This window comes from Plecotus auritus (assembly GCF_963455305.1).
Source record: "Plecotus auritus genome assembly, chromosome: X".
In the NCBI taxonomy this organism is placed as follows: Eukaryota; Metazoa; Chordata; class Mammalia; order Chiroptera; family Vespertilionidae; genus Plecotus; species Plecotus auritus.
The window spans coordinates 138,128,024-138,142,523 of NC_137784.1; the positions used below are offsets into that span (position 1 = coordinate 138,128,024).

Here is a 14,500-nt window from a genome sequence, read left to right on the forward strand (position 1 = left end):
TGACTACAGTGGGGCTTGGTTTCCCGTACAATTGGTAGGAATAGGCTGGTTTGACTGGCGGGAGTACTGGGTCTCTTTAAAGAGGCATTTTCATTTAAATAACCCTGCTGAGGAAGGGGAGAGCGGCTGTACAATTTAGGTTCAGACCAGTTAAGAACTCTTTATAGAATCAAACATTAACTCCTGCTGGCTTCACAAGTGGCCTTGTGATGTGAAGCAGGGTAGAAATTATTGCCCCTATTTTATGGGTAAGTCCTCAAAGTGCAGAGAGCTACTAATTCAGCGCGATAAGTGCCAAAACAAGGTGAAAATACAACTTCTAAAGATTTCAGAGGCTTATATAAGCCTAACCAATGGACACAGACAACAGGGGGGTGAGGGCATGAGTGGGGGGGATGTGGGAGGTAATTAGGGAATAAGGACACATATGTAACACCTTAATCAATAAAGAAATTTTTTAAAAAATATTTCAGAGGACACATGTTGTTCAGCACATCATTATTGCCAACCCAGTCACTGTTGTCATACACCAGCATCACCAATAGTGATTAGTGAGTGTGTTAGGTACACGTGCCACTGTTAGGGTCTATAGAGTTAGACAAACACTTCTTCCTTTGAACCTAACATACCTTTATGATGGGACAATTAAGGAAATATTACATTAATATTATATGTATATTATCTGTATTATAAATAAATATAATATTAAGTATTAAGTCAATAAATATAACAGACATAAACATGCATTTAGAATGGAGAGTGATTATATGAGGGGGGGAGGGAATCACCAAATTCCCTTTTGAGGAATACTTGGCAAAATGGATTTTTGTATGGGGTGATCTTGTACTGTATGGAAACGTTTTCCAAGCAGCTGCGACCTCCTAGTGGCCACATGAACTGATTACCCCCATTTACCATCTAACTTTGAGAGCAACAGGCACAGAAGGGCTAAGCCTGACTGACATCCCCATCCCCCGCGCAGGGCAACTACCTGACAAACCTGAAGACTAGGCCAGTCTTCATCCCATTTTAATGCCCCTGAAACTAGGGGGATCCTTAAGTGTGTGTATAGAGCGGGAGGATGCCTATAAGTGCTATGAGGGAACCTGAAGAGGTTCATGCTTCCAGAACCCTTTCCTCTCCTCCGTAGTCTTTGTTTAAAACATTTATTCACGAATAAAGATACTATCTGGAGGAAAGGAGAAAAACTATCACCAATTAATACTATATTTAAGTACTTTTCTCAGATGTTCGAGACAAATTTGTCTGACAGGAAAAAATATTCCGATTAACAGCTTATTTTCCTCAGCCATATCTCCAGCTCTTACATAAAATAGATTTATATGTGTAAGGCAAAAGAACCTTTAACAACCTATAAATGGGATTGGAACTAAAACTACGCATGGGAAAGAAGTTTCCCGCCAGTCAGAAACAGAAACAAAACAAAAATAAATGAGGTGCAGGGGAAGAGGGAACTAATGGCCTCAGAATTATCGCCTTACAGAATTACCGCCTTAGAATTACCATCTCAGGCCAACCGCCTCAGACCAACCGCCTCAGACCAACCGCCTCAGACCAACCGCCTCAGACCAACCGCCTCAGTCAACGGCTTCAGACCAACGGCTTCAGACCAACGGCTACCAACCGCCTCACACTAACAGCCTCCAGCAAGCATGCGCACAGAGGAGGCGCGCCGACTGTACCATTCTCGCCAGAAGGGGGAGATAACGGATTGACCCTTTTTAGTCATAATTGAAACCGCTAGATGGGGCCAAAAGATCATACTAGGTACCCTTTATACATTTTTTTCCCCTCAAGAAATTTCTTTTCTGCATCTTAGAACCCTAGAAGAAAGAAAACGCATGCTAATCTCTGAACGCACACACATAACACCCCCCCCTCCAGGATGATGGAAGTGGCTAGTGCCAGAACTGGCTGCACCATCAATCAAATGCCCTCTCTGGGCTCCCGCGAGCCATTAATAATAGTACCCGTATCATAAGTCTGTTTGATAATTAAATGAGAGAATGCATGTAAAACTCAACACCAGGCAAATATTCAGACCTGCAGAATTAGATACTCTGGGATGGGGCCCAACTATGTTTTAATAAGCACTCCAGGTGATCCTAAGTCACGTCTAATGTGTAAGAATTGTTGCTCAGTGAGGAAGGCTGCCCACTAAAATAGCTAACCAAGATATTTGTCATTATTTCGGATTCCATTACTTCTGCCTGAACTTCCAAAACCATCATTTGTTTCTTGACCCCAACTGTATGACCAGTATCATGGTGGATACAATGAGAAATAGACAGAGAACCTGCCCTGGGGCTTTAGTGTAGGTGATCCAGAAATAGGAAAAACTAATTAAATCTACAAGGCCAGATCTAGTAAATGTCAAATGAATTATACGGACAATAAGCAAATGTTCTAGGAAATCAGAGGAGGGAAATTTTACAATTATAAGAGGGATGAGCCTGGTCACAAATGACCAGTGCCAAGCTACCCCCCCCCCCACACACACACACACACATCAAATAGCTGTAAGTAATTTCTACAACAAGGCAATAGAACAGATGTTAGCTGCCTAATTAAATCCCTGCCTCAAAGGAAACCCCAACATATCTAAGAGCCCACTTTCCTTTAACAGCTGCCTCTTAAATAAAAATAATTAGAATGTTTATAGTTTTTAAAAGTACTTTATTTTTCCCTCCACTGTTTCAATCACTCATAGGAAAGGACAGATGGGTATGCAGACATAACATAAATACTTGATGGAAATAATTATGCATTACCATTGATGAGATGTTCAGAATAGCTATCTAATACATGATTGAATAAAGAAAATGTGGTACATATATACAATGGAATACCAATCAACCATAGGAGAAGACAAAATACTGCCATTTATGACAACATGGTTGGATCCTGAGAATATCATACTAAGCAAAATAAGTCAGATGGAAAAAGTAAAGAACCATATGATTTCACTCATATGTAGGATATAATACTGAAAGCAACAAATGAACAAAGACAAACAAACAAAAACTCATAGACATAGAAAACAGTATGGTGATTACAAGAGGGGAAGGAAATAGGGGGGTAGAAGTGGGTAAAGTGGGGATAAATGGTGATTGAAGGAGACTTGACTTTGAGTGGTTCAATATAATATATAGATGATGTGCTGTAGAATTGTACACTCAAAGCCTATATAATTTTAATAACCAATATCACCCAAATAAATTTAATAAAATTTAAAAATAATGGCTATCTAATTTTTCACTTTAGTATGGTTGTGGGGAGCTGCTCTAAATGACATTGGCCATTCTCATGGCTGGGAAACAATTTAGGAGAAAAAGAGGTGGAGTTCCCATTTGTACTGGTCCATAATAAATAATGTCTGATAATCATTGGCATCACTTCCCATTTTCCAAACAGTCAGTGTCATCACATAAACTAAATTAGGTAGGCTAAATCTGAGGCTGAAAGGTACTTAGTGGAACTAACAGGCAGACAGTAATTTCATGAAGGCTGATAGTTCAGTTCACTTAAATTTCATTTTGCCATTATTCATAATAATTACAAACACAGGTTCCATTTTTTATTATCTTAATAGCTCTTTCAAACCAAATGCAAGCTGAAAGCATATTTAAAATGCAATTTGTATGATTACTCACAAGTTTGTATGAAAGAGAAGATGTTTGAGACTAAATAAGGTTAGAAAATGGATGATAATGTTTAGGGAAAAAATGACAAAGCTTCTGTGTTTAACATCCCTATATTTGGCTCTTAAAGGCTAACCTAAGTGTATGATACTTCGCATATATTGACATACTAATGTAGCATATTCCTTTTTCTGACACTTTGAATATCCCTTTTTCTCCATCTGTCCCTACCTCTATTCAGTACAGGACACTCTGAGAGCCTCAGCAGCTTAAGAGAAAAGAAGAGGCAGTGAATATACTGTAACCTATGACTGAGCCTCCTTACATTTTCATTATTGGTTTCCCACCCAAATGCTGCTCTTGTTTGCTCCTGGTTAGCCTCCAGGATGACAGTATTGGGGTGCCATGGGTTAGGGCTCTAATCATCCATAATAGTTCTCTCTATGTCATTTAGAGGATTTGGCATGACATTTTCCAGGCCCAGATGACAGTTTTTTCCTTCTAGGCTGGGAGACATAGAGAGGTGTTTTTTGTTTGTTTGTTTGCTTGTTTGTTTTTAATCTTAGGAATATATATTATTGTACATGGAGAATAAATAAACATTTTCTTTCTTTACTTATTATTCCATAGACATGAGCCAGACATAGGAGCTCCAACTTAAATATCAAAAGTTCCCCTTGACAAAAGGGGTGATAAAAGAAAAACAAGTCCTATATTGTAGATTTTAGCTCATCACCATTGACAAAGACTCCCTCCTCAACCAAAATTAATGTTTTAATAAACATTATATGTATTTAAGATCTACAATATGATGATTTGATACAGTCAGGCTCCTCTGAAACCTCTTCTCAAGTAGGCCTCAATCTTGGCCTATAAAAATTTCAACTTTCAGCACAAAGAATTTCACCCACTCCATACATAATGAGACTTAAACAAACACTAGCATAGAAAAATAAGTTAAGATGTGAAAACTAATACTGTTTTGTTCATACAGGCTGGCGGTAATTCTGTATGTGAAAAATACAGATTAAACTGGTAACTAATAGGATTCGATTGTTCTGGAAGTCTAGCAAGAAGAGGAAAGAGAAAGGAGGTTTCAAGGTGTTGTGAGCTGGACAAAATGTGAAAGAATTATATGTACTCTCCTAGAAAGAATAGAAAAAGGTTGTCATACAGCAGACAGCCTAAGGTAGTTTTTATTTGAAGGGGTATTGAGTTTGCCAGCCTGCTACACCTTTACTACAGTTGCTATAGTTTCAGGCATTGTGACCTAACAAAGTATGGTGTCATACCCCAAGGTCATAAGCAGCAGAGAAAAGCCTTGGCCCATCAGTCTTGTCCAACATCTGACGGGGGTGGCAGCCAGCTGTGGGTGCCCAAGAACTTGGCACTGCCCAGATCCATCTAAAGGGGCATATCTCCCTTCTCGGTGGCACATTTTCAGCGAAAAGAAGAAAAACAACTTCATTATCAAGGTAATGAGTTAATAAATTTCTTTTTTTTTAACAGTTCTTTAGAATCTGTACAGGAGGGACCTCCATGCCTCCCTCTCTTTCTAGGCTAGTGATCTCTAGCTCTGGAAAAAAAAGAAACTACCCCTTTTGAGGGTGTGTGAAGCCTTTTTCTAAATCTTTGAGAGAGCCCTAAAAGATGTTCATGTGAGGCAGAGGTGGGAATGGGGGTAAAGGGTATGGATGTAGTGTTATTATGTGAAATGATAGCTGGGTATAAGAGAGAGAGAAAGTGAGAGCAAAGGAGAGAAGCTGGGTATGAGAGAGAGAGAGGGAGGAGCTGGGTATGAGAGAGAGAAGCTAGGTATGAAAGAGAGAGGGAGAAGCTGGGTATGAGAGAGAGAGGGAGAAGCTGAGTATGAGAGAGAGAGAGAAGATGGGTATGAGAGAGAGGGGGAGGGAGGGAGCGAGGAAGAAGCTGGGTATGAGAGAGAGAAGCTGGGTGTGAGAGAGAGGGAGAAACTGGGTATGAGAGACAGCAAAAGAAGGGTGGATATAAGACAGGGAGAAGCTGGGTATGAGAAAGAGAGAGAGAGAGAGAGAGAGAGAGAGAGAGAGAGAGAGAGAGAGAGAGAGAGAGAGAAGAGAGAGAACCTAGGTATAGGGGAGGGGAGGTGGGGAGAGAGAGAAACTACGAATTATGCTAAAATGATCCTGATGATTTCAGAGTATCCTTTCCCCCACTACTCACCCCACCAGTTTCTAGCTTAAACCAATATGAAACACAGATGGGTTTCAGGGTCCTCTTTTCTAAACTGAGCCAGTTCCTAAAAACCATATATAAACATTTCATATTAATTTTCTTTGTCTTTCCAGATGTCTGATCCTATTGACTGGCTACACAGCTCCAGGGGTGTGTGCAAGGTCGATCTCTATAGCCCAACAGAACGGAAAGAACAGGAACGCAAAGTGGTGAGATACAAAATTACTCCTCCCAAAGTGTGGGAAGGATTGGCATATGGATACAGATATACTGGAACCCAGGATAGATTAATGAAGGGTGATAGTGTTGTTTTCAAGCAAGCAAGCTCAATAAAGTCTGTGGGGGACCAGTATGCTTATACATTGCAAAGGGACAAATCAAGGGAAGGGCAAGATGAAGAGCGGTGAAGGAGCTGGGAGGGAGGGCTAGGGAGAGCCTTAGGAGAGGGAGGAGTTGTGGTTGCTTAGTTACCAGCCTCTATTACCTAACCTCTGAAGTCATAATATCACCTAGCTACCATAAGTTGTACTAAAATGGGACTCCCTAAGGAGGGCAAAATACTTCATGCTGTTTCCCAAACTTTGAGTTATTTGTGTAGTATTTCACTTTTATCATGCTCAAGTACCACTCATACTATTATTTATTTAATATGTGTTTCTACAATGTTTTTAAAATTGACTTACATTTAAAAATTACCATCACCCTAAACAATGGTTTCCAGGTTTGGTGTTCTAGTACAGGGGTGGGCAAACTTTTTGACTCGAGGGCCACAATGGGTTCTTAAACTGGACCGGAGGGCCGGAACAAAAGCATGGATGGAGTGTTTGTGTGAACTAATATAAATTCAAAGTAAAGGAGCGGAGGGGAGAGCAAGAGAACCGGATAGAACAGCCGGATCCGGCCCGCGGGCCGTAGTTTGCCCAAGGCTGTTCTAGTATGTATTTTTCCTACTAAACAATAAAAAATACACTTATTAAACACAGAAGTGTTTAACCATGTACCACCTAAAGTTTTCTATAGCCTCAATAGTAAAAATACCACTTTTGGGGAACACTATTATAGTTGAAAGTGCTCTAAACTGGGAGCTAGGGAAATTGAGATCTAATATAAGTTCCACCTTTGAGTTTGTGTCATTTGGGCAAGCCACCTCTCTTCTTTTCTCAATAAATGTGGGTATTTGGGGCCTCTCTGATAGGTAAGTTTTCTCATCTAGGAAACATAGTAATGACAAGATTCTGTCTGCCTAATAACACTTATTGAGTATTTACTATGTACAAGTACTCTGCTAAAAGCTTTATTTACATTCACTATCTCAATCAATCCTCACAAGAACTCTATACGGTAGGTGCTTTACCATCTCAAAGAGAAACTACAGTCTTTTCTCTAGAATTTTTCTAAATGCATCCTTTTAATTTGATGCAGATATGTTTTGTTGATGTGTCCACCCTGAATGTGGAAGATAAAGGTTCCAAGGTAGGTATTCTCTGCTCCCCTCAAAGTTGGAATGGGTAGGAAACTTCGGAAAGGATTGTCAGTGATGACATAATAAAAGGGAAAGGCTGTGGCTGTGGGTGAAAAGATGGAGGCGATTCAGGTGAAAAGCCATCATTCTTGTGAGCACAGGATCTCTGGTTGAGAATTTACTGTCACTCTTGATACCAAATCTCATTTTAGAAAGCACTTACATTGCTGGTAGGGGTGGAAGAACTAAAGCATGGAAGATAGCATGTCAGAACAGTGAAAAAATGTCCAAAAGGTCGGTAATTAATGAAATGTGGTTCCTGAGATTGATTGCTTTGTGAATTCCTCTGGGGAAGGGTAGTAATTTGTGGAGAGAAAAGTATATCATTCTTCAGACTAGTTAGCACTACAAGTCTACTTCTCCTCCTTCAAAAGTTAAAAAGATATGTCATTCATGTTTTTAAGTGGCAGCAGGCAGAGAGGGCAGCCTGGAGAAATTTCAAAAAGCAACTATTCATAAGAATCGCATCCCTTAATTCAATAGGATGCTGGTGGTTCCAGTTCAGGAGGTGACTTAACCCTGGAGCATCTGGAAGATAAAGAAATTATTGTTATCAAGGATGTTGAGAAGAAAGACCAGTCCAAGGTATGCTTAGCCTCTGAGTCTGCACTTTCTAATTCCCAGAGCCCTGTGCTGAGTCTGAGGACTCTGGTTCAGAGATGGTAAGAGAAATATTGTCAAACAGGCCCATAAATTTGACTACCATGACATTCTAGAGAACACAGGCCTAAGTTCAGAGTCACGGTAAGTTCAATGCCCAGGTATCTAAACATGGCACGCTCAGAATGCCCTTTTCTGATTTTAGGCATCTACTTAAAACGGAATCTTGCTATCCTTTCCTAACAAAGATATGGGTTTATAAGAAAGATCATATTGCTATCCTTATCCTAACAAAGATATGGGTTTATTAGAACGATCCTTTGCTCTTTTTGTTGCCATGTAATGGGCTTGTGTGACCCACATTGCCCAGCGTCCAACAAAAAACAACAAGGATACATGGAGCAGAGAGACTCCACAACAACCAAGAACTGTAGTTACCTGGTCCCTAGGGACATATGGAGCAGAAAGACTCCACGACGACCAAGAACTGAAGTTGTCTGGTTACCAGGGATACCCAAGGATATATGGAGCAAAGAGACTCCATGACAACCAAAACTGTAGTTGTCTGGTTCCCAAGGATACCCAAGGATATATTAAACAGAGAGACTCCATAACAACCAAGAACTGTAGTTGCCTAGTCCCCAACCCTGTTTAAGAGATTACCTAGGCTGTTAGGTAGCATAAAGTTAGAAGCAATTAGACTTGCACACCACTGTCACATACAGAATCTTCTTGTTTTTTATGTAACTACCCTAAATTATGTCTGTTAGGCTCCTGGTTTGGGGTGAGCATTAGAGCTCATGACAAGTCGCCTTCACAGTCCTGCAAGCCTAGGGTGGCTGATACTGAAACAAGATATTTGGTTTTAGCTCAAAGGAGTCAAATATTTCCTGTTCTGTGTCCCTATGCTCATGTTATAACCAGAAACAACATTTCTGACCCCAGACACATTTTGGAGTGGTAAGAGTGGCCCTTGAGGAAGAAAAAAACATTTACAATATATTCTTTAAAGGGTTTTGGTTTCATTGGGAAGGCTCTATTTTGGAGTCTTAAGAAAGGGATAAATTATATCTAATGATTATTTTTAAAAGTGCAGCCCACAAGGCAGATCTCCTTGATTGTAACCTAAGCCTATTTTCAAAATGTTCAACTTATCATGACCTCACATTTCTAGGAATTCAGTGAAAAGAGAGGAGATGAAGCAATGGAAGGGGCAAAGAGGGCAATGGTACTTAGCACTGAGTAGAAGATGTATATAATACATATACACATAAATTTACACAAAGTGGCACAAAGCAACACATATCGATATATACATTTATAGCCCTAGCCGGTTCGGTTCAGCCATTAGAGCACTGGCCCGGAGACTGAAGGGTCTTGGGTTTGATTTTGGTCAAGGGCAAATGCCTTGGTTGCAGGCTTGATCCCCAGCCCCAGGTCAGGGTTCATGTGGGAGGCAACTAATCTATGTGTCTCTCTCACATTGATGTTTCTCTTTGTCTCTCCTCTTCCTTCAACTCTCTCTAAAAATCAATGGAAAATATCCTTGGGTGAGGATTAACAACAACAACAACTATATATGTCAGTGTGTACATATATGTATATATACACATTTATATACATCAACAAAAAAATAATTTGTATAAGCAATGACACAAGTGATAATGGTAAACACATACAAGCATTGCTCCAGCAAACATATAAACATCCATATTCACATCCATGCACACAATGTTACACACACAGCCTTGATCAAAACACAGTGACCATACAGATTCAGGTATAAGCATAAACTCTTACACAGGATGGGGCAAAAGTAGATTTACAGTAGTAAGTACACAAAAGAGAGTTTATTCTTGATTTATTATTTATTAATTATTGTTTTATTTTCCATATGAACAACTGTAAACCTACTTTTGCCCCACCTATAAATATACCTCATGTTGACACAAATACATACCAACTTAAAGTGATACATATTCACTAACACATTTGTATGCATTGATACACACATTGACACAAAACAATAACATCCCTACTCATGTATTTACACACATACTCCAATATTCAGGATGTGTGCAACACTGACACACATTCTCAATCATTGGCATCCTATCTAATAAAGAGGGAATATGCTAATTGACCCTCACGCAGTCACAAATATGGCAGTGCCCACAGCCAATAAGAAGGGAATATGCTAATTGACTGGCACGCCCTCAAAGATGGTGGTGCCCACAGCCACAAGATGGCGGCACCCAGTCCCCTCAGCCCCGCCGGGGCGGCAGGCATGCAGCAAGGCCAGGCCTGCCCCCAGGCAGGCCCAGCCGCTCCATGCGCCTGCCTCCAGAATCCCCCAGTCCCTTCAGCCCCTCAACCACCCAGGGTCACCCAAGGCTCAGGTAACCAGAGCTGGCCAAGGCTTGAGCTGCCAGCAGTGGCAGCAGCAGAGGTGTGATGGCACGTCACCTTCCCCTGATCACCGGGTCACTGAGGGCTCCCAGACTGTGAGAGGGGGCAGGCCAGGCTGAGGGATCTTCCCTCCAGTGCATGAATTTTCATGCACCAGGCCTCTAGTAGCATATAAATATAACATAAACTGTATCTAATCTATTGACATACACAGTCATTATACAATCACCTATTAACACATGCATATTTTAACACACACATTTATTAATGTACACATTAATATATTCATGAGTATATATGTTAATATGTGAATTTATGCTTTAACATAAAATATATTAATAGCTTCATTATACATGCCATTGGATTTATATCATAAACATATATGCAGTCACTCAAATTAACACTTGCTCATTTACATATTCAGAGACACACTGAAATACATATTTTTACATTTACAATATATGCACACTAATATGTACATGTTGGCCCCTATAGCAGACATATAGAATAGGTATTGATGTCAATACATTATTACACATGCTTACATATAGTCAGTCATATAGGTGCACTAAAATGCACACATGAACACACACACTGATACATTTCCACACACTAACAACACAGATTGACACATTCTCACATCTTCTTAGATGTTCACACATAAATTGCTATATTGTTATTCATACACACATGTAGACACATTTTTACACATTGAGATAAGCACAACATGCTCAGGTGAAATTGACAAACATATTGATAGCACTTGCATATAGTTAAGTGTACAAATGTATACACTCTGAGCTTTTGTTGGTAGCACTTGTGCTTGGATGTGTGTTAATGGATATAATTGTATATTTTGTTTCCTGCATCCCTACTATGTGTGGTTTAGAAAGATATATATTCAAAATAAAATAAGGGGGGGGAAGTACTCTCCCCAAATTCTTAGGTGTTCTTCTTTTTTTAGACGGAGGGATCTATATGCCTTTTCAAACAAGCTCCCTCTGATCCTATAAGTGTTCTAAATTGGCTTCTCAATGATCTCCAGAAGTATGCTTTGGGTTTCCAACATGCACTAAGCCCCTCAGCTTCTAGCTGTAAACATAAAATAGGAGACACAGAGAATGAATATCACAGATACCCCCATGAAAACTGCTACAGCGTTTATGCCGATCAAGTGAACGTCGATTATATGGCCAACAGACCTCAAAACCTACGTCTAGAAATGACTGCAGCCAAAAATACCAACAATAACCAGAGTCCTTCCACCCCACCAGCAAAATCTCCTAGCACTCAGAGGGCAGTAATGTCTCCTGAGGGAGAATGTTCAATGGATGACCTTTCCTTCTATGTCAACCGACTATCTAATCTTGTAGTCCAAATGGCCCATAAGGAAATCAAAGAGAAGTTGGAAAATGGAAGCAAATGCTTTCATCATTCAATCTATCCACCCTCTGGGGACAAAGGGAAAAACAGCCCTCGCAGTGCTGTGAGCAAGATTGCTTCTGAAATGGTCCATGATGCTGTGGAAATGACCTCTGCAGAAATGCGGGGCACTGGAGAAGAGTGCAGGGATGGTGGTCGGAAAACGTTTCTATATAGTGAATTATCCAACAAGAACAAGGGGGGAGAGAAACAGATATGCCAAAAAGACAGCAAGGAATTTGCAGATTCCATCAGTAAAGGGCTCATGGTTTATGCAAATCAAGTGGCATCTGACATGATGCTTTCTGTTATGAAGACCTTGAAAGTGCATACCTCTGGGAAGCCAATTCCTGCCTGTGTTGTCCTGAAGAAGGTATTGTTAAAACACACCAAAGAAATTGTGTCCGATTTGATTGACTCCTGCTTGAAGAACCTGCATAATATCACTGGAGTCCTGATGACTGACTCTGACTTTGTCTCAGCTGTCAAGAGGAATCTGTTCAACCATGGAAGACAAAATGCTACAGATATCATGGAGGCCATGCTGAAGCGCCTGGTTAGTGCTCTGCTTGGAGAGAAGAAGGACTCTAAATCGCAGAGTCTGTTGTATGCATCTTTGAAAGCTGGGTCCCATGATCTCAAAAACAAGAACCAAGGTAAGAACCAAAGTCTTGAATTCTCGACCGTGAAAGCTGAGATGAAGGGGAAGGACAAAAGCAAAACTAAACCAGATCAATGCAAGTCATTGACCAGTGCTGAAAAAGTCGGTGAACACATCCTCAAGGAGAGCCTGAACATGTGGAACCAAAAACAAGGAAGCCAAGGCAAGATGAATAGCAAAGCATGCACCAGTAGGGAAGAAAAAAGAGAAAAGATCAGCTCTTCCACAGATTCGCTGGCAAAGGACTTGATTGTCTCTGCCCTTAAGCTGATTCAGTACCACCTAACCCAGCAGGCCAAGGGCAAAGATTCAGTTGAAGATGACTGTCCTTCAACAACGAGCTATATGACTCAGAGTGCCCAATACGAAAAAAATGCATCTGGCCAAAGTGCCAAGGCTCTTTCAATGAAACATCTAGAGTCACGTGGAGCTCCTGGGCCATCTACCTGTCTAAAGGAGGCTCAACATTCAGACTGCCAGAAGTTGGATGTGTCAAACATTGTTCTATCACTGATTCAGAAACTGCTCAGTGAGAACACCTTCAACTGTGATGAGCTATCTGAAGGTGAGAACAAACCTACTGAGCTCAGGGCAAACAAAGCAACTTCCATGTCCAAGAGAGGGGAAGAACAATGCCAGGAAAATCCAGATCTTGACTTCACTGGGATGAAGCAAATGAACCGGCAATTCATTGATCAACTGGTAGAATCTGTGATGAAGCTGTGCCTTATCATGGCTAAGTACAGCAACAACGGGGAAGCCCTTGCTGAGTTGGAAGAACAAGCAGCCATGTCAAACAACTCTCATTACCAGGCTGGTGGCCCCAGATCTAGTCATGATGGTTCAATGCCACAGAACTATGAAGAATTTCCTGGGCCAGAAGTCATCGTCAATAATCAGTGCTCAACAAGTAGCTTGCAGAAGCAGCTCCAAGCTGTCCTGCAGTGGATTGCAGCCTCCCAATTTAATGTGCCTATGCTCTATTTCATGGGAGATGATGATGGACAACTGGAGAAGGTAAGCAATGACAAAACACAAGAAGAAAGAGGGTTGGAATGGGGAGGGGCATGGAGGCAACATTGTACTTAGAGTTCAAGAGCAGTCCAATTTTTTTCAAGTCTGCTCTTTACCATTTGCCTTATGAATTACTTTCACTTCATAAAAAGACACAAAAGTGTGAACCATTAAGTGAGGCTCTAACACCTCAGTGTCTGCACATTTCAGCCAAGAGAAGAGTACGATTAGCTTTGTTTTATCAATGATCCTTTAAAGAAAGTATTTGTTAAAACATTAAGGAGCAATTCTAAGTCTTATGTTTTGAATTTGAAGGCCCTCAAAATACTGCAGAGAGAAAAAGTTTTTTTTTTTCATTTTGATGTATGCCATTAGAGGAGGGTCAAGGAAAAAAGAGAGGAAAGCCAGTCCTGGATCTGTGGCAGCTTTTACTCTAATCTTAGACTTGTGAGTGGAAAGGCGGGTGAAGGGGTTAGTTCACTTTATCCATCTGGGTCTCTTCTCCAAAAACATCATATAACTCATGCTATCTCTGCTCTTTCCACAGCTTCCTGAAGTTTCAGCTAAGGCAGCAGAGAAAGGCTATAGTGTAGGAGATCTCCTTCAAGAAGTCATGAAGTTTGCCAAGGAACGACAACTGGATGAAGCTGTGGGCAACATGGCTAGAAAACAACTGCTGGACTGGCTGCTCACTAACCTGTGAGCTAACAACGCCTTCAACATCGCTCTAGTTACTCCCCTCCCTCCGCCCAGCAGCATTCCATGCCAGCTGGGCACCCCGTCCATTAGGCCGTTGAACAACATACTTCATGATTGTATTTCCCAATACATCTGAGCAGTTGGACTGTACAAGTATAAAGTGTTCAATAAGTGAGGTAACAGCATCAATAAAAAATTAAAAAAATATGTGATCATTTTCTTGATCAGATATATCTTAGGCAAAAGAGGGGAATGGGTCCAATTCCAAGTATTGGTGATACAGTGTTAGACTTGGGT

At 40.7% G+C, this 14,500-nt stretch overlaps 1 protein-coding gene across 1 annotated transcript; it reads left to right on the top strand.

The window, feature by feature from the left end:
• Positions 1 to 5,989: 5,989 nt before the first annotated feature.
• AKAP4 (A-kinase anchoring protein 4) lies at positions 5,990 to 14,207 on the top strand (the record flags this gene model as incomplete). The annotated part of the gene is made up of 5 exons (XM_080652502.1): positions 5,990 to 6,085; positions 7,299 to 7,349; positions 7,882 to 7,983; positions 11,372 to 13,507; positions 14,052 to 14,207. 5 exons carry the CDS (start codon positions 5,990 to 5,992, stop codon positions 14,205 to 14,207), a joined length of 2,541 nt encoding a protein of 846 aa, XP_080508628.1.
• Between the last annotated feature and the right edge of the window lie 293 nt (positions 14,208 to 14,500).